The sequence below is a fragment of the Dama dama genome, chromosome 17, assembly GCF_033118175.1.
Source record: "Dama dama isolate Ldn47 chromosome 17, ASM3311817v1, whole genome shotgun sequence".
Classification (NCBI taxonomy): domain Eukaryota; kingdom Metazoa; phylum Chordata; class Mammalia; order Artiodactyla; family Cervidae; genus Dama; species Dama dama.
Window position 1 is genome coordinate 36,120,840 of NC_083697.1, and position 26,356 is coordinate 36,147,195.

General features: G+C 36.9%; 1 protein-coding gene across 4 annotated transcripts in view; it reads right to left on the minus strand.

Moving 5' to 3' along the window:
* Nucleotides 1–26,356, minus strand: part of PDLIM5 (PDZ and LIM domain 5) — a 224,431-nt gene that overhangs the window by 31,997 nt on the left and 166,078 nt on the right. For all 4 annotated transcript variants that reach the window (XM_061164380.1, XM_061164378.1, XM_061164376.1 and 1 more), the window contains one exon: nucleotides 17,599–17,783. In XM_061164380.1, coding sequence (XP_061020363.1) covers nucleotides 17,599–17,783 — 185 coding nt within the window. The remainder of the gene's footprint in view (nucleotides 1–17,598; nucleotides 17,784–26,356) is intronic.

A 26,356-nucleotide genomic window follows, 5' to 3' on the forward strand; every position in this document is an offset into this window, starting at 1 on the left:
CAAATTTCATGGTTCAGGGCCCTCTCACACCATCTCAAAACCAGTGGATTGAGTCCTTCTCACACCACAGCACTCTAGATTCTCTCTTTGCCTCCCTCGTCTACTTTTAAAGGTCCTTGTGATTATAATGGGCCCACCAGAATAATTATTTTAAACTCAGCTAATGAACAATTGTTAATTCCATCGGCATCCCAAATCCCCCTGTGACATGAAATATAACATATTTGCAGGTTATGGATATTAGAGCATGGACATTTTTGTGGGGACATTATTCTACTTACCACATATACCCCAACACAGTTTAATCAAGATCCAAATAATAAAGGTCCACATACTACAATTGGTGTCTCTTAAATTTTTTAGTCTATAATCCCTTCTAACTCCCTACTCCTTGCAAAATACCTATAGAAGAAACTAAGTCTCCAGTTATATGTTTGTGTATTTGAACTTTTTTTATAGTAAAAAGCTAAAGAAAAGCTTTATACCTATTAAACTGAATCATTTATTTACAGACACAATATAAGGTATTATTATTATTACTTGATGGGCCAGGAACACAAAGCTCAGAAAGGGTTAAGTATCTGCCTGAAGACATTCCCTGTGGCTCAGATGGTAAAGAATCCACCTGCAATGCAGCAGACCAGTTTTGATCCCTGGGTTGGGAAGATCACCTGGAGAAGGGAATGGCTACCCACTCCAGTATTCTTGCTTGGAGAATTCCATGGACAGAGGAACTTGGCAGGCTATAGTCCCTGTGATCACGAAGAGTCAGGCGCAACTGAGTGACTAACACTTTTCTTTCATGTGTATCAATAAAATGAAGCAAATGTTTTTTTGAATTCAACTATTACGTATCAAATAATGCATTAGGTTTTACTGCTACAAACAAGACAGAAGTGATTTCTGCCCTCACCGAGTTTAGGGATTACAGACCAGAAGAACTGACTCATTCGAAAAGACCCTGATGCTGGGAAAGATTGAAGGAGGGAGGAGAAGGGGACGACAGAGGATGAGATGGTTGGATGGCATCACCGACTCAATGGACATGAGTTCAAGTAAACTCTGGGAGTTGGTGATGGACAGACAGGGAGGCCTGGCGCGCTGCAGTGCATGGGGTCACAGAGAGTCAGACACGACTGAGCAACTGAACTGAACTGAACAGACCAGAAATCAGTCAGATATGTTACAGTGTGGTCAGTGTTAGAATGATGGAAAGATAATGAGTTTAATTATAGATATTCCATCAGTCACAAGTGTCTACTGACAGCCTACAGTGTGGCAGCCACTGCATTACATGAAGGTACCCAGTTGGAGGACAAAACACATTTTGTCCTTTGTTTCATACAGCTAAGGCCTTTTTTTTTTTTTTGAGTTGGAGGTTCTTGTGGTTTATCTAAGTATAGACAGTCTATTGAATATATGAACTCAAGAAAAAGATCTGATCTAGAATTATTCAAGAATTATTAGCATACTGATGGCAACTGAGGCTGTGGGAATTGAGACTGTTCAGGGAAGAAGTAGCGTGAAATAGAAGAGCTCTTAAGGTATCAGACAAATAATAAGATATACTCTGGGAACAGAGAGAGAGGCAGGAGGAGAACCAGGAGAGTACATCATGGCAGCCAAAGAAGCAGAGTAGAGAATATATGGGATCCAAAATCATTTCCATGTGACTCCAGAGCCTATGACCCTAAGCATTCATTCATCAAATATTTATTACATGCTTACTGTGTACCAAGCTCTTTGCCAGGCACTACCTTGATCCATGGGGTTGCAAAGAGTCGGACACGACTGAGTGACTGAACTGAACTGAACCTTGACCCATGAAAATATGAAAGCAGATCTTCTTGAATGCATCTCAACCTTGAAGTACTAACTTCTAGACCAGTTGAGAAGAAGGGGACAGTGATAACTGAGGTGATTAATTTCTGCTATTTTAATTTCCTTAATAAGCCTGCTAGGATAAATTTTTGAATAATGTATGAAAGCATTATTTTTTATTTGCCCTGGTACACTTAACATCTTATCACTTTTAAGCCCTTCATGTGTTCTGTAAAAGATATATTTCCTACAGAGATCTAACTTTCTTTCCCTCCACCTGGCTGCACATCCTTTCTAGCCATTTATAATTAATGGCTTCAAAGTTCCTGAACTATAAAAAATGACTATAAAGCTAAATTCTTCATGTTTTGAGAAATGTTTCAGAGAAGTTACATAAGCTGCTTCAGAAAGGGAAATATAATTATAAATCTAACGCTTTTGCTAAGGACAAAGAAGCCTGAAGCATTAAGTGCTGAATTCATTTTTGTGCAAACTCTACTGATGTAAATATTTCAACTAATACATCTGAATTAAAAGAAAACAATAGAGAAAGTCATGGTAGTAAATCTGCAAATAACCATAAAATATGTTTTAAGTATCCTATAATATTTCATTCTCAGTCAGAAATAAGGCTGATATCAAGAATATTAATATTATCCCTCAAAAGAAAAAGGACAAATGTTCACAGCCTGGACAAGACAGAGGGAAGTGATATGTGAGGTTTATGGTGTGAAAAACAACTGCCTCTTCCACAAGGGGTATTCCTGCTATAAACACTGAGGCTAACGTTGTCCTCGTATAAATAACCGGGCTACATCAAAGTGACACTCTGGCACTCTTGGGGAGACAAAGTATTGTAATTCAACATCTCAGAGAATGTGTTCACAAAGGTATGGTAGAAATTTTACACATACTAAATTGAGTAGCAGCGACAGTAACACACTTGCATATTATCGTAGAAGGCAAACACGTTCTTCTCTGTCCCTTCCCCAACTGCCTCAAACAGATGGTGGCCATGAGAAATGTAGAATCTGTGCATTTCGTCTGTCAAGCCCCTTATGCTGAACACATAAACAACAGCCTACTCTTCATAATCTAGGCATGAAATCATATCCAGTAGAAATAGAAAAGGTTTTAAGTTGAGCCAAGATCTAGGATCAGAGGAAAGTACATTCTAGAGAGGTCTGCACAACTTTTATTAAGTGAAATCAAGCATTTTTTAAATTCAATGATTAAAAGCAAAATTGGACAGATTAAACTATTATCATTTCCCTAAGCAGTGGAGAATGTTGGTATGTATGTCATAAAGAATTGGAACAGGTGCGCCCAAGGCTAAGTATCAAATATTTCTGCAACTTCAGTAGGTTAGTTTCTTCCATTAGCAACCAACCTTTCAACTCTTAAGAACCCAGATTAAACTGGATCTCAAGTGTCTTAATTAAAGTGAGTGTGGGGACTTGAATTAGATTTTCTCTTCTTTTTTAGTTTTTTGAATCATACATCATCAAAATTCGAGATACACAGACTTGCCTTTTTCTCCCTACTAACCTTACATTGAAAACCTCTATTTGGTTAAAGCTGCAAGTAAAAGAATCCCAATCTATAACTTTCAGACAAAGATAAGATAAAATATAAAATACTGCAGATAAAGTATGTTTTGCCAAAACTTAATTAAAAACCAACAAATTATTTATCACTTATAGAGTTTCCTAAATAATCTCAATACCACTGTTCCAATTTCAAATTTTATAATGGGAAGACAAGCTCATGTTATATATAATCTTGGGTACTTAATGTGCTTCATGCTGAAGCGGGTAGAGGGGTGGATAAAGAAAAAGAACAAAATCAGATAAAATATTTTAAAAAACAAACAGAAATCTGAAGACTGATTCATGACCTCAGGATACTAAAGAGGATCACTGGTAAACTCATTCAGACCTCTGTAAGCTACAGATTTATTTAAAATATCAAATTTGTAGATTTTCATTCATATTTGAATGAAAAAACCATAAGAACATATCTTAAAATTATTTGTACTCACATTATATCTGGAGTTCTCACATGTTATTTCCAAATTAATGTGAAATCCAACACCATTTTCCCACCAACTTTCATCTATTTACATATGTAAGAAAGCAACCTAGTCTCAGGAATCAAGGAGAAAGCTACCTCCGATTTGAGTGATTATATAAATAGAAAAGGTTGGCAAACAACTGAAGTAGAAAGGGAAAAAAATTTAATTGAGAACGATATCTTAGAGAATTCGTAGTAGTAATAGAAATGTAAGGAGTATCCAGCTTTTAGTTTCAGATAACTTCTATTCATCATTAGAGACATGTTTGGTATTGTTTGACATGGGGAACTCTTCTTAACGTCATTAGATCTCTAAAATAAACAAAACCTTATTTCATTATCCAAACATATGTTTGAATTTCATATCATTTAAAAGCAGAGAACACTGATCGGCTATTTTATCCTGGAGGAAACAGTATCTTGAGCGCTGTGTCTAATGTTAAGATATACTTGGAATCCTTGTTTTTTAAACTGCTAGTTGTATGAACTTAGAAATGCCATCACTTTGGGTCTTAGTTCCTTCATCTGTAAAACAGCAAAAGTAACAACTAACTCAAAGTGTGAGAGGGTTAAACAAGGTAGTCTAAGTAAAGTGTTTTACTTATAGATCCTTGAATGTGTAAGAAATGCTTCATTAATGTGATTTTATACTGACATAATGCACTAACATGGTTAAAAAAAATAAAGTATACACTCATTCAGCAGCTACCTAGTGAGCACATTCAATGTTTTAAACCTAGGAACTCTTCTGGTATGAAAGATACACCCAAGAAAAAGAAACTGGTGCCCAAAAGAAGTAACCCACTTCTTACGGGAAATGGTCACAAGCAAAGTGAACAGAGCGCTTTAGGATTAGCCCCTATCAAGGGTGCTCATGACCCCCAACAAAGTTTGTGCTATGCAGAATTATCCAGCATATTTTTGGGCCATATAGTTTACTTTGCAACTACTCAGTTCTATAGCTGGGACATGAAAGGAGCCATGGACATGTAAATGAATGAGCATGTCTGTGCTCCAATAAAACTGTTTACAAACACAGGTGGTGGGCCGGATGTGGTCAATGGCCATAGCTTGCCAGCTCCTGGTTTAAACCATATGCATTAATTAATAAGAAGTAATAATTCTTTTTAAAAATATTACTGAAGAATGATTGATTTACAATGTTAATTTCTTCTGTACAGCAAAATTATACATATATACATATTGCACTCCATTAGAGATTATCACAGGATATGAGTATAGCTCCCCGTGCTATACAGTTGGATCTTGCTGCTTACCCATTCTACATATACTAGTTTGCATCTGCTAATCCAAAACTTCCAATCCTTCCTTCTCCCACCCTCGGCCCCCACTGGTAATCAAAAGTATTTCTGTATCTCTGAGTCTGTTGTTTCCTACATAAGCTCATTTGTGTCATATTTTAGATTCCACATATAAGTAATGTCATATGGTATTTGTCTTTTCCTTTCTGACTTAGAAATAGTAATTCTTTGTGAAAAGCATATGTGAATAAACCCAGGTATCTTCTCTTATCAAAGATGTAATATTTTAATCTCAGGATGAGAGGAAATGCGAAAAAAGAGCCTTCACCACAGTGTACTTGAAACAGCACTGGGAAGCTTCCAACATGGAAATAAATTTCAATAAAAGAACATTTAAAAGAAAAGAAAGAGGGCAGTGTATGGCTGCTACTTTTATTTTTTCCTATATGAAAGCATGTGTATACCTATGGCTGATTCATGTCCATGTTTAGTAGAAACCAACAAAATTCTGTAAAGCAATTATCCTTCAATAAAAAAATAAATTTTAAAAACATAATTCTAAACAAAAATATATCTGTTACATAGAGCATATTTACATGCTTCACACTGTGGTTTTGACAATGGACAGTTCCAGTAGGCCTTTATGGCAATGGACTGTTCAGTTTAATGACGTCAAAATGTAGGGGAGCAGATGGCAATAAAACATTATTAGAAGAGATGAAACATACGCAACGGGTAGCAGTTTACTTATTCATATCAAAATTTAAAAATGGAACCAATAAATCTATCCATCTTAGCTAAGTAAATCTAGTTATCTCGATTTATTACTGCAGCGTAAAGCCCACAATGAAATTTGGGATGGTTGAAGAAACAGTAATTTCCTTTCTCACTCCTATCTCCTTTAGACTTCAAGTAAAATATAGAATTTATATCCACTTATAACTGAGATGCACATCATTCAGTTTTTGATCTAATCAGATCTCACAAATACATTCAAGTCTTCCTTGGAAAAAAAAAAGAATACATCAGATCTCTCCAAAGCTCTGTCCATAGTAAATACAGAAACTTTTTTTTAAAATTGCTAAAATGTTGCATACAGCAGAGGCAGGGTATGATAAAGGGTCATGTTAACTAGAATCCTAGCTAAATTTTTTGAAATGAAGTGGAGATTCAATGAAAATGTTACTTGAAACAGATCTTAGTAACTGCTAGTTACCTACTTTATCCACCCAATGCAAGGCAAGAATCCTTTCTAGACTATCCCTAAGAGAGTTAGTTCTCCCTAAATATAGTCACTGATGTTATCCTGTGATACAGAGAATTGCACTATTTAATCAAAATAACTAGGTTCAAATCACTACAGGACTCTGAACAATTCTTTTGACATTTCTCAGATTCTGTCACCTCACTGGGAAAACAATGGCCCATTAAAAATTTAATGACATTCTCTTACTACAATTCTGAATAAAAAGATACTTTTAAAGCTGACAGTATTTTAAAAACATAATTATTACTATTCATATTAATCAATGATACCCACCATTTACTATTGAAAGAGGATGTTGCTCCCTTTGAGTCTACCAACTATATTCTTGAGTTCCAAATGGCCAATGGGGACCATGAGTACTCCCCAAGACAGGATGTGATAGAAGATAAAATTAACTAAATATTCATTTTGAAAGCAAGTTTGTGTCTCTTTCCCTTTTTCATTTGACTAAAAGAAATTTACTATGCCACTCTAATGATCCCAACTTTTCAATTTATAGCTTACTTTCACTGTATTTCTTCAAAACATAATCCATATTTTTAAAAAGAACCACCAATTTTTATGTCTCATTGTCAATTATAAGCCTAGCCTTTACTACATATATTAAAATTGCTTCATAAAGAAAAAAGCAACTCACTAGTAAAAAGTCTATATACATATTACAGCTATCTCCAGCTTTTAGAAAGTTTAAAACCACTTTACTTTTTATGGAAGACATGCACTGGTACCCATTTTCACTAACTCAACAGAAATCCAACTTTCACTTTTACAAAAAAAGGCAAACTCTTCGCTTTACACGATTTTGACTTGCCAAAAGGTTTCACAAGAACCTCTGCTTTTGGATAGGAGAAAACCGTACTTGGTATGTATAAAGGGAATGATGCTCTAAGGAGAACACAGGGAGACATTTGTTCAACACACAGCATCAAAGGTTAAGAATGTCTAATGTGCTATGCGCTAAGTCACTTCAGTTGTGTCTGACTCTACGGACTAGAGCCTGCCAGACTTCTCTGTCCATGGGATTTTCCAGGCCAGAATACTGGAGTGGGTTGCCATGCCCCCTCACGTCTAATATTACATGATAAAATACTACTAGTGTACTGAGTTGTTGTTGTTTAGTCACTTAAGTCATGTCCAACTCTTCACGAACCCATGGACTACAGCCCATCAGTCTCCTCTGTCCATGAAATTTTCCAGGCAAGAATACTGGAGTTGGTTGCCATTGCCTTCTCCAGGGGATCTTCCCAACCCAGGGACTGAGCCAGCGTCTCCTGCTTGGCAGACAGATTCTTTACCACTGGGCCACCAGGGAAGCCCAGTGTATTGAGTACGTCATCCTAATAGTCACTAAACACCTTTACTTTCCTCTGTAGAATGTCTCTCTCCACTGGACACATTTAATGATTAAAAATAAATAAATAAATAAATCCAGTAATTCCTTGCCAACATCAGGGAACAGAAGAATAAACAGTGAGTTGTGTTTAATTAAAGCGCGAATGGGGCATTATTATAAAATGCTATACGAACTACTAACAAAAACAGAAAAAGGAAACTTTTCAGCACAGCCAGACAACATGAACCACTGTGAAAGAAAACACAGCAAAGTTTTTAATTTTCAATGGCCGTATGAAATAAGGTGAAAATGGTGATTAGAGTATTAGCCAAGACTGTATATTTCAATGATTTTTAAGTAATAAATTATAATTTATTTATTAAAAACATAAAAGTGTTAATACATTGAAGTATTATTACAAATGCTCTCAAGATCAACACATTTTGAAAGTGTGAAAGAAGGGAAAAACCTGTATGAAAAATAATTGAAAAGCCTATTTATGGAGTTAAAGCTTTCTGAACTACATACAAATAATAACATGAGTATTTAATTTTTGATCAATGGGACCCTATAGAATTTTTCTTCTAAAAAGAAGAAAAAGGGGTATCTTGGAAGAAACCCCTTTTCCAGTTTATAATGTTTATTTCCCTGACAACATGTAGTACAAGTGCTTCCTACAAAGGTAAGCAATGCTGTGAGGATCACGCCCAAGTCACCAATCTCATATCTGCAACTATACTTGATCTTAGCCAAAAGGCCGAGAAGCGATGCAACTATAAATAATAAAAAAATACTCAGTGTTTAGAAAATGCTGATTTAGGGGAAGTCAATGCACTCACCTGAGGAAATGCTGCAAAAATAGACTAGCTATATTATGAAAGTTAACTCTAACTTACTTCTCAAGTACAATAGAATATGCAATCCATTCAGATTTATATTTTGTAACTCCACACATAACATAAAGAGATATTCACCCAAATTTTTGTGCTGTAGTCTGACTTAGAACGAAGTATAGTCTCCTCAAGCCAAGTACAATTCTCTACCAGGATTTTATCTGAGGATATGTGAATATTCTATAAAGAATAAAGCTCCTTATGGGAGCACTGGTTAGAACTTACCTCCCAGGCAGGTTTACATGTAAGTACTCTACGTTCTCTTGCTGTTGGAATTCTCTGGGTTTATACTGCCAATGCTCAGGGTAATACTCATTATCACCACCCCTACACTGGATTACCTCATCAACCTCTCAATAGTCTCTAAGATTCCAGTCTTAATCTCTACATTGAGGTCATAATAATCTTTTAAACACATTAACACTATCATGATCTCTTAACAATGCAAATCTGATTAGTCATTTTCCAACTTACAAATCTAGTAATACTTCATTGTGGCATCAGTCTGTACTCTTTTACTGTCCAAGCCCTTTCTGACTGGCCACCCCACCTACCCATCCAACTTTCTTCCTGGCCACTGTACTGTCCTAGAAGTACTCAGCTACTTGTCCTTCTGCCAAGAAGCCGAGTTCTCTGAGAGCTTCTGCATATGCTGTTCGCTCTCCAAGTTGGCCTCTTCCTAAAAGTATTCAAGGGGCATTGACTCATACGATCTTACTTTAGGCACAAACATGAACACTGTGTTCTTGCATAAAATATGACTCCAGTATAAACAAATGTATACTTCATCTTAGGACTGTGTCGTGGGAACTTTATTGGTCTCTTTCTCCCCGTTACATCAATCTAGACCTCCAAATCTTCTGACCTGGATCTTATAATCGGATTTCTCTCTTTGGACCTTGTTTTTCATTTTTTTTTTTTAAATTAATTTCTGTTACTGGTATTTTGCATCAAAGTTAATTTATCCACAGTACCCCTAATACTTCCTCTGCATTCCAATGCTTGGTACCCTACATGCCATCAATTTCTAAATTTTTTGAGTAAAAATTCCTAATATGTGGCTATGGATCTATTACACTTTTTTAATCACTGGAAAAATAATAACAGAGTTTAATTACAGTATTGTTTATGTTCAAAACTTTGAAGCCTTCTGGAAGTCTAAAGCTACAAGGACGATGGAGCACCTTCTCCTTTATGGATATGTACAGTGTTTACTGGCAGCCTATGGCAGACAGCACGTCCACCTTTGTTCAAGGACTGTTGTGGGAATTTCAAGTCTGGTAGGAGGAAAGAATAGGTTCCCTGGTGGCTCAGGCGGTAAAGAATCTGCCTGCGATGCAGGAGACCTGGGTTGATCCCTGGGTCCAGAAGATCCTGTGGAGAAGGAAACGGCAACCCACTCCAGCATTCTTGTCTAGAGAATCCCATGGAGAGAGGAGCCTGGCAGGCTACAGTCCATGGGATTGCAAAGAGCAGACACCACTGAGCGACTAACACATACTAGGAGGAAAGAACAATGTCTGGAGAACCCCTCACATCATGGGAAGATATCTAAAATAAGACAAACTAACCTGTCCCCCACTCATCCCTCACTGACATTTACTGAGGGCCTAGAAATGGTGCACGCCAGCTACTGGTTTTGTGCTGTAAAACAAAGATTAGTAAGACCTGATCCCTGACCTTTAGGGGATCTAAAAATGATGATAAAATACACCTATGTAAATAATCAAAATAAACATGATGAATGCTATAATACAGCCATAATCAAAATTTTGTAGAGCACAGAGAAAGAATAGGCAACTATTTCCAGGGTTCAACAAAGGTTCACAAAGGAGATGACACCTGGTCTTAAAGTGTGAAGAAACGTTTTTCAGGGGTAAAAGGGTAGGGAAGCAATTCAAATAAAAAGAGCCTCTTGTACAAAGCACTGAGGTGTGTGCCCAAGGAACAGGATGAGCTCATGAACTTGAGTGTGACAGGACTGGAGGGGCCATCAGGAACAATATTGCATACTGTGGCTGGAGGCGAGGCTGGCACGAGGTGTGAGAGGGCTGTAAGCCCTGTCAAGAAGCCAAACATTTAGTGGGTGGCAGAGCTCCCAAAACATTTTTAAGCAAGGAAGTCACATGAGGAGAAGTGCTTTACTAGATGGTAACAGTGTAAGTTTTAAATACTATCATTAAAAGGAATAAAAGGCTGAAAACTTACCCTTTCTTGAGCTTCCTCTATGTACCAAACACTTCTATATATATCATTTGAACTTCCTAATAATGCTACAAGGGACCTTTTTAGACTCTTCTTTTAATAGATAAAGAAACCAAAGCCCCAGAATTCTCTACCTGGGGAACATCTCTGGCCTTGTGACATTCCTACTGCAAAGGGCAGGAACTCCTATGCTTCAGGGCCCTCCCGTCAAAAAACAGTGATGAACAATGGCCTGATCTAAGAAAGCACTGCTTGTATTCTAAGGAACTGGTCATTCTCATTTTGCAAATAACTGAAGTTAGAAAACTGATGTGCATCAAACATTTAGTCCTTCATAACTAAGACTGGATTTGTAAAAAAATATCTGACTATATTTGGTAAGACAGTAAGATTTTATATATGTATATTTATACACACACACACACACACACACACACACACACACACACACTTGCATCAAATGAGTTAAATTTACCTAATCTGGTATCTATTCCCTGGAGGAGTAAATGGCAACCCACTCCAGTATTCTTGCCTGGAAAATCCCATGGACAAAGGAGCCTGGTGGGCTACAGTCCACAGGGTTGCAAGGAGTCAGACACGACTGAGCGACTCAGCACACAATCTGGCATTTATAACCTAAACAGAATTTAGAAAAAATATTACAGAGCAAATTAGGGCACCTACATAAACACAGGAACATATTTTTAAACTTACATCATTATATTCATGAAGGTTTTAAGACTATCTATCTAACCACTTATTCATATACAATATGAAGGTTTCGAGCATTAAAATACCTATTAGACATACAAATATACACATGTATTAAAATATTAGTGTAAAAAAGCACAAATTTTCAATTCTGAAAAATTTCAAGAATCTCACCTTTTATGTATTTTTATAGATCAGTAAACGTTTCTAAAGAGACCACTGCATCTGAATTCTGGAAGCATACCAAAGCACAGGGCAAGCATGCAGCAGTATCGCTAGCGTACATAAAAACTCAAGCGTGGGTTCACCTTTCTGTTGTATCTTGATACTTTCATGCAGACTATGAACTCTTTAACATTTTGCATTCTAAAATATTTATTTCTTTGTCAGTTACTGGCAAGCCTGTGTATATATGGTGGTGTATGTTAAAGAATATGCCTGAGAAAACGAAGAGGACCCAGTCTAAACCATAATGCTGTTACATACACACCTAGTTCCTATTTATCAACTGGACAGAAGAGCCTGGTGGGTTACAGTCCATGCAGTCAAAAAGAGTTAAACACAACTCAGCGAACAACACCTTACGGACTTCCTTGGTGGCTCAGATAGTAAACAATCTGCCTGCAACGCAGAAGATCCAGGTTCGATTCCTGGGTTGAGAAGATCTCCTGGAGAAGGGAATGGCTACCCACTCCAGTATTCTTGCCTGGAGAACTCCATGGACAGAGGAGCCTGGCAGGCTATAGTCCATGGGGTCGCAAAGAGTCGGACATGACTGAGCAACTAATACTTAATGCTTTACTGTCTTCTTGAAAGACTTCTGGATAACACAGGCTCTATTATACAAGTGAAATAATCTAAGATTTAAAGTCAGAATGTTAATGGAGGTAGTATTATAGAAACCCATGACAGGTTCAGAATATACTAGTAAGGCTTAAAACTTCAATTACCCTTTCAAAGCAATCTTTTTTCTTTTTGGTTATCATTTCAAAACTCATGACTAAAATACTTCTTTAAATGAGTGACTTTCAAACTTTTTCTTAACTATAAAAAAATAAGAAATACACTTTTCCGGTTGTACACTTTATCGGCTGATCCAAAATACATGTTTGTATACAAATATGTACATACATATACACATACATACATATATATGTAAACTAAAACCACATTTTCATAACACGATACCTACCCATAATATTTTAAAACACTTCATTTAGTAAAATATTCTCAAATTTTCTATTTCATTTTTTAATGAAAATACTGGCTATGATCCATTAAACTGTTTCATTATCAACTAAATGGGCCACAGACTGCATTTCAGTGATTCTGATCCCATCCTTCCTACGCCATTGTAGGAATTATTTTAAAATGACATCATTGGTGATAGGAACTCTTTGGTGATGGTGGGAGGGTAGGGGGATAAAAAATCTTTTTTTCTTCTTTTCTTAACCCACACTAGAGCACAGCTGTGAACTATCAAGAAAAAGACACCTGAAGTTCTCAGCGTGAGAGAAGCAATGCCACCTGCTAATGCTTTATCTGAGTCCAAAGGAGTACAGTGACTTGCCTCTGAAGCTTTTGCAACCTTTGGTGGAAATTGTCCTTTTCACAGGTCAATTGTGAAGAACATTAAGAACACATCATGCGACAACTTTTGTTGTTCAATCACCCAGTCGTGTCCGACTCTTTGAGACCCCATGGACTGCAGCACGCCAGGCCTCCCTGTCCCTCACCATCTCCCAGAATTTGTCCAAGTTTATGTTCACTGCAGTGGTAATGCGTCCAGCCATCACATCCTCTGACACCCTCTTCTCCTTCTGCCCTCCATCTTTTCCAGCATCAGGGACTTTTCCAATGAGTCAGCTGTTCACATCAGATGACCAAAATACTGGAGCTTCAGCATCAGTCAGTCCTTCCAGTGAATATTTAGGGTGATCTCCTTGCTGTTCAAGGGACTTTCAGGAGTCTTCTCCAGTCACAGTTCAAAGGCATCAATTCTTTGGCGATCTGCCTTTTTTACAGTCCAGCTCTCACAACTGTAACAATACCACTGGGCAGACCATAGCCTTGACCATATGGACCTTAGTTGGCACAGTAATGTCTCTGCTTTTCAACACACTATCTAGGCTTGTCAATGCTTTCCTGCCAAGAAGCAACTGTCTTCTGATTTCATGGCTGCAGTCACCGTTCACAGTGATTTTAGATCCCAAGAGGAAATCTCTACTTCCTCCTTTCCCCCTTCTATTTGCCATGCAGTAATGGGGCCAGATGCCATGATCTTAGTTTTTTTGATACTAGTTTTAAGCCGGCTCGTTCACTCTCCTCCTTCACCCTCAACAAGAGGAGAGTGGTATCATCTGCATATCTGAGGCTGCTGATGTTTCTCCCACCTGTCGTGATTCCATCTTGTAACTTATCCAGCCCAGCATTTCTCATAATGTGCTCAGTATACAGGTTAAACAACCAGGGTGACAGCAGACAGCCCTGTCCCACTCCTTGCTTGATCTTGAACCAGTCAGTGTTCCATCCAGGGTTCTAACTGTTGCTTCCTGGCCTGCACACAGGTTTCTCAGGAGACAGGGAAGATGGTCTGTATTCCCATCTCTCTAAGGGCTTTCCAGTTTGTCATGGTCCACACAGCCAAATGCGACAGTTACAACCTTCTAAGTCAAAGGAACAAATGGGAAATATTTGCATAAGGAAGTCCTTGAAACTATTTATTAGAGACTAAGAGTAGATTCTAAGGTGTTGCTTTATTTTGTTTTGAAATACGGTTTATGGTTAGAATAAAATAAAAGAACTTGAGTGGCTAGGGATTTTGTATTCATTTTACAATTTTTACAAAGTAAAGACCCTGGTGCTGGGAAAGATTGAGGGCAGGAGGAGAAGGGGATGACAGAGGATGAGATGGTTGGATGGTATCACCGACTCGATGGACATGGGTTTGGGTGGACTCCGGGAGTTGGTGATGGACAGGGAGTCCTGGCGTGCTGCAGTTCATGGGGTCGCAAAGAGTCGGACGTGACTGAGCGACTGAACTGAACTGAACATAAAATAAGTAACTTTAACATAACATAAACTAAGTGCCAGTATAGTACCTAGAGCAAGACAAACAGCAGGAGTTCTGCAAATATTTTCTGATTTAAGCATCAAGATGTAATTCAACTAACACTGCACAATGGCAAAACATATTTTCTTTTAATAATAATTAATGCTTTATAATATTATATAACATACAGTTTTCTATCCTGTTATAGTTTTGCTCAGATTAAATTCAGTTACACCTTCTATAAAAGGATTAATATTTTAAATACTAACCATGTGAATCATGATTATACTTATTTGCCTGTTTTGATTATTAAATTATATTTGATTGAGAGAAAAAAGGATTCTATCGCCCTCTTGTGGTAATTTTGCTGTAGTGTCTCCTCCAGGAGTCTGACATCAATTGGAAGTTTTCTTTTTATTCTGACAGGCTGAGTAGTATTTTGCCCATAGCTTCTGAATTTCCAAAAGCGGTACACATAACTTCCTGCCTTTCACAGTCCATACCCTCCTTTCAGTTTTACTTCTGAAATTTAGTCTTTTCCTTGCTCTTTTAGGAAACATTCTCCTGTTTGCTTTCAATTACTATACCCCCCAAATTTTTTGTGAAAGTTACTTTTTGTATTTTAATCATATATAAAATAATTACAGCAATTCTTCATTGTTATAGATAAGCTCTAAATAAGTGGAAATAATTAAAAATGTGTAGGGCTGAAGTGTCAGCATTTTTTCCAAGAAAACAGGTCTTGCTAATGATATTATTCTAAATTTTTTAAGTTTTCAAAAGTAATAAAATAGCCTTTTGGTTAAAATAGTCTCCATCAGGGGACCTCTAGGCAGTCAAGTTGTTAGGACCTTCACTTGCACTGCAGGGGGCACAGATCCCATCCCTGGCTGGGGAACTAAGATCCTGCCTGCTGGGCAGCTCAGCCAAATTAAAAAAAAAATTTTTTTTAATTAAGGTAATAATAATAAACAAGCAAACAGAACTGTCTATGTTATGTGTAATGGCCTTTCCTCTTTCTTCCACACAACACTTTTAGCTTTAAAAATTAGTAATAGTAATTTTAAAATATGCAAATGACACTATGAAATAAATTTTAACTACATAAATAATTAGTAATTTCTTAAAGAAAATTTACTTACAATAAATGAAGTTAGCATTAATATATTTAAATGCTATGTAAAATACAAAACAAAGATGGATTCCTAATTAAAAATTCATTCTTTCCACTCTTATCAACTAAAAAGTAATAAATGACCTATTTTTATATAAAAAGTTATAAAGTTACCATATTTTTTAAAGTAGCCCCTTGTGTATTCAATTAATACCCATCCCAAAACTGATGAGGGAAGACTAGAAATATACAAGGGATAAGTTTAAAACGTGTCTTCTTTGCAGAGGAACCTGAACTTTCAAAAGCAAATTAACATGGCAAGTCTCAGTAACTGAAGTTTTAGTAAAACCAGAGCAGTTACAAAGTGTGAGCAGCAGGAGATGAGACTGAAGTTAGTAGAGGTCAGAAGGAAAAGGTTTTAATGATTAGTGAAGGAAGGGGGAAACAGTCTAGCATTTGCAGCAGGAGAGTAACATGGGCCAATGAATTTTGGAAATATCACTTGCAGTAAGGAGGACAGACTTACAGTGTGAGAGGGCGATGGGGAAATTAGTTAGCTGTCTGCAAAGATCAGGGCCTGAACCAAGGCAGTTGCTGTGACCGCAAAGAGGAGAAAAGAAAACTGAGAAATACTATGTAAGAGGTAGAATCATTAGGTGTTAGTTACTGTGAAGAGCATGGGAATGGAGTCTCAAGCTTCCACTCTAGCTCTGGTGCCTGGTTATCATCCCCAAAGTGAGGTAGGGTATTCTCAGACACACAGTGTTGGAGGTGCCACCTCCAACAAGGTGACCTCCTTGTTGGAGGTCAACAAGGTTGAGGGTATGAAGTTCAGGAGAAGTGAAGTGAAAGTCGCTCTGTCAAGTCCGACTCTTTGCAACCCAAGGACTATACAGTCCATGTGATTCTCTAGGCCAGAATGCTGGAGTGGGTAGCTTTTCCCTTCTCCAGGGGATCTTTCCAACCCAGGGATCGATCCCAGGTCTCCCGCATTGCGGGTGGACTCTTTACCAACTAAGCCACAAGGGAAACTCAAGGATACTGGAGTGGGTAGCCTGTCCCTTCTCGAGTGGGTCTTCCCGACCAGTGTCTTCAAACCAGTGTCTCCGGCACTGCAGGCAGATTCTTTACCAACTGATAGGAAGTAAATTATCAGTGGCTGGGTAGTAAAGGGAATCTTGATGACGTATCATCTAGGAGAGTGTAAAGAGTGCGAGAGATGAAGACTGAGGGTGGGATCAGCAACATTTAAGTGTAGTCCCATCTTAAAGCAGTACTTTCATCCTATAACCATAACCTTCATTCATGTTGGGAGAAGTATTTAGTCTTCTTCCATTTCGCAGATCAGAAAACTGAGGGTCAAGGTTAAGTGACTATTTAAAGCTATTTATCTATAGAAGTGAATGTAAAGTCAGGTTTCTAGATGGAGCCCAAGGACAGGAAGTAAAAGACTCTTTCTTCAATAACTGACGGCAGCAAATGCATCTGTCACTGTTATTCTGTGTAAATGATCAAAACTAGGATGTATGTCCACGGCTAACCTTCAAACAACATAGTTTGTTAATAAGACCCCAAATTTACAACTCAACCCATGCTTCCTGGGTAATCTGGAAAACTAGGAAACGCTCTCCATTCTAATTATAAATAGCAAGTGGCAACTGTGTCTCACACACACACACACACACACACAATGTTAATCAGACACTTCAGAGGAAAAAATAGCTACAACTACTCTTCCCAGTCTTTTGTCAATCTTAGATGATTGAGAAGGGTTTCAGCAGTGAATTCTAGCTGAAATATATCCCAGAACACATTTTCATTGTTACACTTAAATGCAAAAAAGCAAGAGATTTCTTTGGCGAAGTACCTGCTTGGCTGGGCCGTTGCCAGCTTGGTGACTTGATCCCACTGGACCCCAGAGGCTTGAAGGCAGCAGCAGTGGTGAGCCCGGCCACCCCTGGTCTGGTCGAGCCTGGGCTTCCCGGCCTCTCGGGGGAGCTCCAAGCTGCAGCTGCTAATGGGGCAGACTGCTGAGAAGGCTCCTGGGCATTGCTGGAGAGAAAAGGAGGAGACGTTTTTGGTAAAGTGGCAGTAATCTAACTTAGTAGTGATTTGTCCTTTTCTCAACCTATTAAATCTCTAAGGAAAACAAAAATACTGATTAATTGATATTTTAAAGAAAACTCTAATACCATGACAGGGGACTGACTCTCTTTAAAACAGAAAAAAGAAAAGGAAAGGAAAACAATCAGGTCGCATTTGTTTTTTAATCTTTGGAAATTCCCTTTAAAAGGTCTACTCCAAGAAATTGTTGTTTTTGTTGTTTGGTTGCTAAGCCATGTCTGACTCTTGCAACTCTGTGTACTGTATGTAACCTGCCAGACTCCTCTGCCCATGGGACTATCCCAGCAAGAGAACTGGAGTGGGTTACCATTTCCTCCTCCAGGGGATCTTCCTGACCCAGGGATCAAACCACCTCTTCTGCATTGGCAGGCAAATTCTCTACCACTGAGTCACCAGGGAAGCCCAAACCTGAGAAATTAGGCACTGAAAAAGTTACACAGCCAGTTTTTTTAAATAAAAAGCTAATTTCCTCTATCTCAACATTCCAGAAGGGTCATGTAGAATACAACAATTATTGGAGAATCCCTGATAATCTGTATGAAATGGCAGATGCAGCTTTTCTTTACCACATCTTCTGGTATCTCATGAACTAAGTTTCACTCACACACTCGCTCAGTTACTCATTCATTCAGTAAATACTCAAGCACCTATTACAATACATGCCAGACATTGTGTTACATAGTGGAAAACAGGAGACAATATCTGCAGCCTAACACAGCATCCAGTGTTGTGTTCATGGTACAAGAAAACAAGAAACATGTCTGCCACTGTCCTCTCTCAAGCAGAGCTATTTGCTTAACAGGAGGTCTTATTTACGCTGGTTCCAGTTTGATATAGAAGATGATATGGCTTTTATCATCCCAGTCATTTGTTATTTACACTTATATATCATCATTAAAAAATAATTCTAGGTAGTCCAAATTATAAAGTAGGCCCTTTTGGAATGATGTAATACTATAAACAGTTTCTCTTAAATGAAGTATAATAAAAATGGTAACAATGACAACAACAATAATACATCCTACTGGCTTTTCAACAGGAGCTGAGCTACCACTTACTAAATAATCCTATGCACAGAAACTCAATTCCTTCAATATGAGAAATCAACAGCTAGACAAAATAAATACCCTTAATTATACTGTTGGGCTGAAGTTTCAACTGCAATCATGCCCACTATATTACTGTAAATGACTAAGATTACCTAATTTTCCCAATGCCTCTTGAACCCTGCATAGCCTAACACAGCAGGCTGGCGCTACCTATCCTTAGGAAGGCTGCGGCGAGGCTGCCCTTTGACTGGCTTTTGGGAACTTGGCTGGTCAACAGTTCCAAACAGTCATATAAAAGTTTCTCTAAAAGATAAAGAGAGCTCACTGCACCTAAGCTGTATCAACAGTGTGGTTTATGATAAACACCTGCTGCCCTCCTGCAAGTTGGAGGCTGGGTACAAATGAGGCACAGCATGCCTACGAGATGAGCCCCAACGAAACCCGTCTCAGGTACTTAGTTTCTAAATAGCTTCTCTGGCAGAGAACACTTTGCATGTCTTGTCGTAACTCCTTGCCACAGGCATCCACACATCATGGGTGACCTCACGGGGAGGTTTGGAAACTCGAGCCTCCTTTCTTCTCGACTTGGCCCCATGCATCTTTCTCTGTGCTGATTCTGCTTTGTATTCTTTCACTGTCATGACTCTCAATCATGAGCACTACTATAGACTGAGTTCTGTTAAGCCCTCCCATGAGTCATCCAAACCTGATGGTGGGCTTAGGGCACTTCTGATAACAGGTAGTTTTGAAAAATCATACTAGAGCTATTTTAACTACCTTGAAATACTATTCCCTATTATTGTTCCCTCATATTCAAGTGTAGCAGAGCCATCACCACCTTCTATTTTTAATGAGTTTAATGAAAACTCAAATCTGCTTGATGTTGAAAAATACATGAAAAACTTAAGCAGTTTAATAATTTTATCATAAATAAGAAATGAAAGACAGCTGCTTTACTTAATGGCAGTGCTGAACACAATTATCAGTAAAGACACAGTAAAGAATATTAACGGAGACCAAATTTAAGCATTAAGTACCTTTTAAAAGATTTGTGGTGGACAGAATATTTTATTTTACAAAAACTCTAATTCAAAAAGATACACACACCCCAGTGTCTATAGCAGCACTATTTATAACAGCCAAAACATGGAAGCAACCTAAGTGTCCATCAACAGAATGCATTCCCATGGATAAAGAAGATGTGGTACATATATACAATGGGATATTAGCCATAAAAGAACAAAATAACGCCATTTACAGCAACAAGGATAGACCTAGAAATTATATACTGAGTCACACAGAGAAAGACAAATATCACATGCCATCACTCACATGTGAACTAAAAAAAGAAAAACACACAAATGAACTATTTACAAGACAGAAGCAGACTCACAGACACAGAAAACAAACTTATGGGTTATGAAAGGGGAAAGGGGGGATAAATTAGAAATTTGGGATTAACAGATACCTACTACTGTATATAAAATAGATAAACAAGGGCCTATTGTATAGTACAGAGAACTACACTCAATATCTTGTAATAACCTGTAATGGAAAAGAATATGGAAAATATAATATTGTTGACTTACACTGTTTCAGGCATACAGTAAAGTGATTCACTTATATTGTATACCTGAAACACTTGACTCAACCTACTTCAAAAAAAATACTACTGTTATTCCAAGGTTATTGCTAGGATTAAATGAAATACAATGAGATAACACATGTAACACACATCAAGTACTGAACAGACTGCTGAGCACAGAGCGTGTGCTCCAGAAATGCTATATCCTGTAATATGCAGCTCAGATATCGAGAGATAAGTACATCTAGCAAATAAACATCCTTCATCTGCACTAGCAATTCTGCTTCTAAATGTAGTTTGTAGATAGTTCTGATCCAGGATTTTGAGGTCAGGTACAATCTTGCCTCCTCAACTCAATTTTAAATGACACACAGTATCTCATAAGCAAAAAATGTTTTCATTTTTTATTGTAACCTTTGTACACAGTTCTATATATATTTTCTCCCAAAGACTCTAAGATGTTTAAATCTTAAACAGTACTCTTTAGATACAAAGGATGTGCAGATTATAAAGAATCTATAAAAATCTAAGTTATAAGCAAGGAAGTTCTATTTATATCAGGATTGATCAACAGAGCTGAAACATCTCTAGGGGAATAGATCTCTATTAACTTAAAATATTTAATGTAGTAATGGGAGAAAATTGTTTTATCTAGACAATCATGTTGAAATGTATGATGTCCAAGCCCCTAAAAATCAAACATCTTTTTTTTTTCTAATTTTTAACTATTACTTTCTACTTAAAGAAATATATGAACATTATACACAGATTAAAAAATTAATAAAGCCATTGGCTATATAATTCTACATTTGGGGAAAATGGGGAAAATGCAATAATCGCTAACAGCAAAATATTTCAAACTAATGACTAATTTATTAATATAATAGTCATGAACACTTAGATTGGTATATTCTAAAATCATGACTCATACATTTTTTTCTAAACTTAAATGGTTTAAGGTATACCTAAATTCTAAACAAAATTAAACTGCTTTCTAAAAGATCCTAGTAAGAAAACCAGAGCAAATCCATTAGCAATGTTGACTAATACCAAGCTCAGCATCAAACATGGTCATTTTCACTAGTCTGCCAAATAAACAAGCACTGAAATGAAATGTTAAAATTAATATGACTTCCATCTCAAGAATACCAAAGATTCTGTTTCATATTTCAAAACCTTAAAATGGAGAAAAATGTATACTGATAGAGCAAAGGTTTAAAAACTGAGCTAATGAGGACAAAAGAAAAAGGAAGAAGTTAATTTTCAGTGTCAGCAACCTGATTTATCTTAAATTTACATTCTTTCCCCACATTTGTCTATTATAACAAATAAATTTCAGCTGCAGATGGGGAAGAATTGGAAATTTCAAGTCTATTTTCAAAAGAGAATCTCTGCTTAACGAATAATCTTGAGGTAACTTTTATTCTAATTATCATAATTACATGTTTAAATTTTTTAAAAGCCAATTGTACATCACAGATTTAAACATCAATGTTTAAATTAAGCAGTTTTTAGCTAAAATCTTACAAAAATTGATATACGGATACACACATTCTGAAGTGGTAAGAAAGGAATATTTCTGGAAGATCATAAGTATTCTTAAAGAATGCTATTAAGAATTCTTAATTCTTTAAGAAATCTAGAAAAGGATCGAGATATATAGAGCAGTCATGAGTCTCTTTTGTTCCAGAATTCTGCTTACAAGAAATTTTCTTGTATTTTCCTAAGCAAAATTCTTCAACTTTTTGTATTAAAATTCAACATGTTAAATATAAATAGTATAATGGAAAGACAAGTCTTGTGTTGTACTACATTTTATTATAATTTTAAAGATTTGTTGCTGTTTAGTCGCTCACTTGTGTCTGACCCTTTGCAAACCCATGGACTACAGTACTCCAGGCTTCCCTGTCCTTCACCATCTCCCGGAGCTTGCTCAGACTCATGTCCATTGAGTTGGTGATGCCATCCAACCATCCTGTCCTCTGTCCTCTCCTTCTCCTCCTGCCTTCAATCTTTCCCAGCATCAGGGTCTTTTCCAATGAGTCAGCTCTTCACATCAGGTGCCCAAAGTGTTGGAGCTTCAGCTTCAGCATCAGTCCTTCCAATGAATATTCAGGATTGATTTCCTTTAGGATGGACTGGTTTGATTTCCTTCCAGTCCAAGGGACTCTCAAGAGTCTTCTCCAACACCACAGTTCAAAAGCATCAATCCTTCAGCGTTCAGCCTTCTTTATGGTCCAACTCTCACATCCATACATGACTACTGGAAAAGCCATAGCTTTGACTATACAGACCTCTGTTTTAAAGACTACTGTTAAACAAAAGCAAAAATCAGAGCTAAAATATCCGAACTGCTCTTTCTAGTACACTTCTCACTGAGGTGGCAAGGTCTCTTCAGAAAACGCTTGCTTTGCAGAATACCAGCTAGCTCACCTTGTCAAGAACCATTTTCCTTCTCTGGATATCAAACATATTTAGCTTGTGTCTACAACTGTTAATAAAAAGTAATGAAAATTACTACTAACACTTCCTCTAGAAGTAGGTCCATGGACAAACCGTCCATTCATAACTGCAGGTACACCTTTTTTAAAAAACAAAAAGTTCATTTAAACAATAAGGAGCCTGATTTGAAAGGAAATCAGGGATGCTTTTAGAGTAACTTTTTCTGCTTAAAAACAGACTGACTTACCACGTAACAACTACATACCAAAAAGTTATAAAACTGTTCTCAGTTTTACAATGATAAATGAAAAAACATTAATTCTTCAAACAAGGTATACAAGGATTTTTATGTTGTTCTTTTTCTATTCAACAGTGAGAACAAAATAAGTTACTGGAATAAAAAATCAGAAGCTGAATGAGCATGGCACAAATGGAGAAACGGGGTATTTTCTCATAACCAATGCTTTTCCCCATCCCATCTCCATCCGATGTCAGCCAAAACATACCATAAGCCATTTAGTTAAAAGGAAAGAAAGAAAGAAAGCAATAGAGGATTTAGAGACTCTATTGTGTTCTCAAGGGAATTTTTATTCCAAGGGTAGTCAGCACCTGTCTTTGTATAGACTTAGCCCTAACAGTGTTATATTTCTGCTCATTTAATGATTACAATTCCACAAATAATTTGGGGTATTTTTTTTCCTTAGAGCAAAATGTACAATGACATGTCTTCCCCCTGTTCAAACGTCTCCCTTAAAATTTATCCAGTTACACTGACACAGCTTATTTAATTGCACTTTACTGTGCTTCATACATATTATGTTTCTTTTCACAAACTGAAGGTTTGTGGCAACCTTGCATCAAGCAAGTCTATTAGCACCATTTTTCCAAATGCATTTGCTGCCCACTTTGTGTCATATTTTGGTAACCCTCACAAGATTTCAGAATTTTTCATTATTATTACATTTGTTATAGTGATCTGTGATCAGTGATCTTTGGTATTACTATTGCAAAAAGATTATGACTCTCTGAAGGTTCCGATAATGGTCAGCATCTTTAAGCAATAACGCAGTTTTAAATTAAGGTATATACATTAATTTTTTAGACATAATGCTATTGTACACTTAACAGAATACAATAATAGGGTAAATATAACTTTTATATGCACTGGAAAACCAAAAAATTTGTGATTTGTTTTATTGCACTCTTTACTTTATGGCAGTGGTTTGGAACCAAACCTGTAATATCTCCAAGGGATGTCTGTAATTAAGTATATTGAGCACATCCATTAACTGTGGGTAGGACACAAACATATGATCAATAGGCAGCCTGTGTCACATCAGGCTTTTACGAATTATAGTATACTCTTTGCCATTAATTTTATGTTCTTTCAGAAATAATATAGTCATTTCATTAAGATTATACCTTTAGGAAACATTTGGGATTTTTTATTTTTACATTATACCTAATAATTTTTAGCATAATTGTTAAGTCTGGGAGAAAAATTCATTTTTGCATTTTAGCATTTCCCAAATATGGTGAAAATTAAGTTGTCTGCCAAAGTAAAACTCTCATATATAAGAACTATAAGATAGCAACCAATCAACAGCAACTAGTTTATTATTCTTTTTCCTTTTTTTTGAAAAGTATAAAGGTATGTTTTATTAAACAATTCTTCTCATATAGCAATATCCATGCAATAAAAAACAGGGTCTTATTTCATACCAAATATCAAGCGTGCTAATAAGAGATGTCACAAAGGATTAAAAGTTAATAATCATACAAAATAATGTGCTCGTGCATTATCGCTGCATTGAAATTACAGTTAATTTAAAACTGGACACAAATCAGCTCTAGGATTTTCTCATTTGGGCTGTTAATACAGTGCTTCAGTGTCAGAGAAAGTAGTACCTTTGACAGCAAGCCCCCCTTATGACATCCACTCCTCCCGTACCTGGTTTTCTTAACATGGACAGAGCCAGTTGATTTCCTCAAGGGCTGGAGATATGAAAAAGCTAAAGGCTTGGATACAGGGCTGATGCAAAGTGCATCCAGGAGTGAGTGATATTTTTCAGGACTGGAGAGCCTGGTGAGCATTCAGAAAGAGTTTTAAGTCGAAAAATCACACTACTGATAGCAGGAAGTATGTAGTTTTTATAGTTTATGATTTGAAACATTCCCAAAGAGAGAGAGAGATAGGGACAGAAACAGAACAAGGCAGCAGAAAGAGGATGAAGCGTCTATTATGTTATTCTACTCATTAATACAGAATTGAGTAAATTTTCATCAAAGTTGATCAAGGCAATCTTTTGGAAAGCATCGAAAGCTATAAAAACTACTAGAAATTATGTAAAAACAGAACCCTACAACAGTAAAAAGGTTTACTCTTTCTACAGGATGGATGGACATTAGAATAGTTAGGCTTTAGATCAACTTCAAACACAACCAGCGTGTGCGAAAAGGTAGAACCAACAAAAACCTAAAATACCTATTTATGCTTGATTCTGTTTCAGAATTCTGTTTCATAAAAATTAAAAATGATAAAAACTCAAAAGTCAATAGGCACACAACATGCAACAATCCACGCAACTGAGAAGTATTACAGATAAATGGTGGTAATGGAAAGAGACAAAAGGATTATTTTAGGAAAAATCAGTAAAAAAAACTCTGTGGGATCTAGCCACAACCTAGAAAACATGTCCCCAATACAATTAAGGTCCCGTAACAGGGCTGTGGCTGATTCAAACGGGCATGCTTTCTCAGAGGTGAGCTGTAAGACAGTGAAAGGCGCTGGGCTCACATCAGATGCACACTGTACACGTGTTTCTACCTGGTTTTTGCGGCGAGAACAGCAGACACAGTGGCGGCGGCGCTGCTCAGAACCGCAGCACTGTATCTAGCAGGAGAAGACAAGGTAGACAAGTTTCGAGAAGCTTCCAAAGAGCTTGTTGCCACATTTCTTGTGGAGCTGCTTAAGTTGGTCAGTAGAAAAACAGAGAAGAGGAACAAAAAGGAAAGTGAGAAGGCGTAGCATAATAAAGGTAAGACAGCAACCATGCTGTGTTAATACTTAGACTTTTAAAGGCGGGACATGTCACAAGTGTTAAAGGAGCTCAGATCCTTTATTTACTGTTACTATGATTTCTCTCAGAAATTAAACTCTGATACATAATCCTCCATAAAACTGGTTTAAATACTATACAAACATTTTTGAATGTTTTTAAGCTCACAGTCTCTAATCCTACTTAAAGTGAAATCAGTATCATATAACAATACACATTTGAAGACTGATTTGTCAACAACCTCCTTTCTTTTTCTTTGTCAACAACTAAGTAGAAAATAAATTCAAACATGAAGTGTGAATTTCAGTAAGCAGAAAAAGAAAGAAGGTTATGCCAACTTTTCCAAAAAGTTTCTACATAATGAGA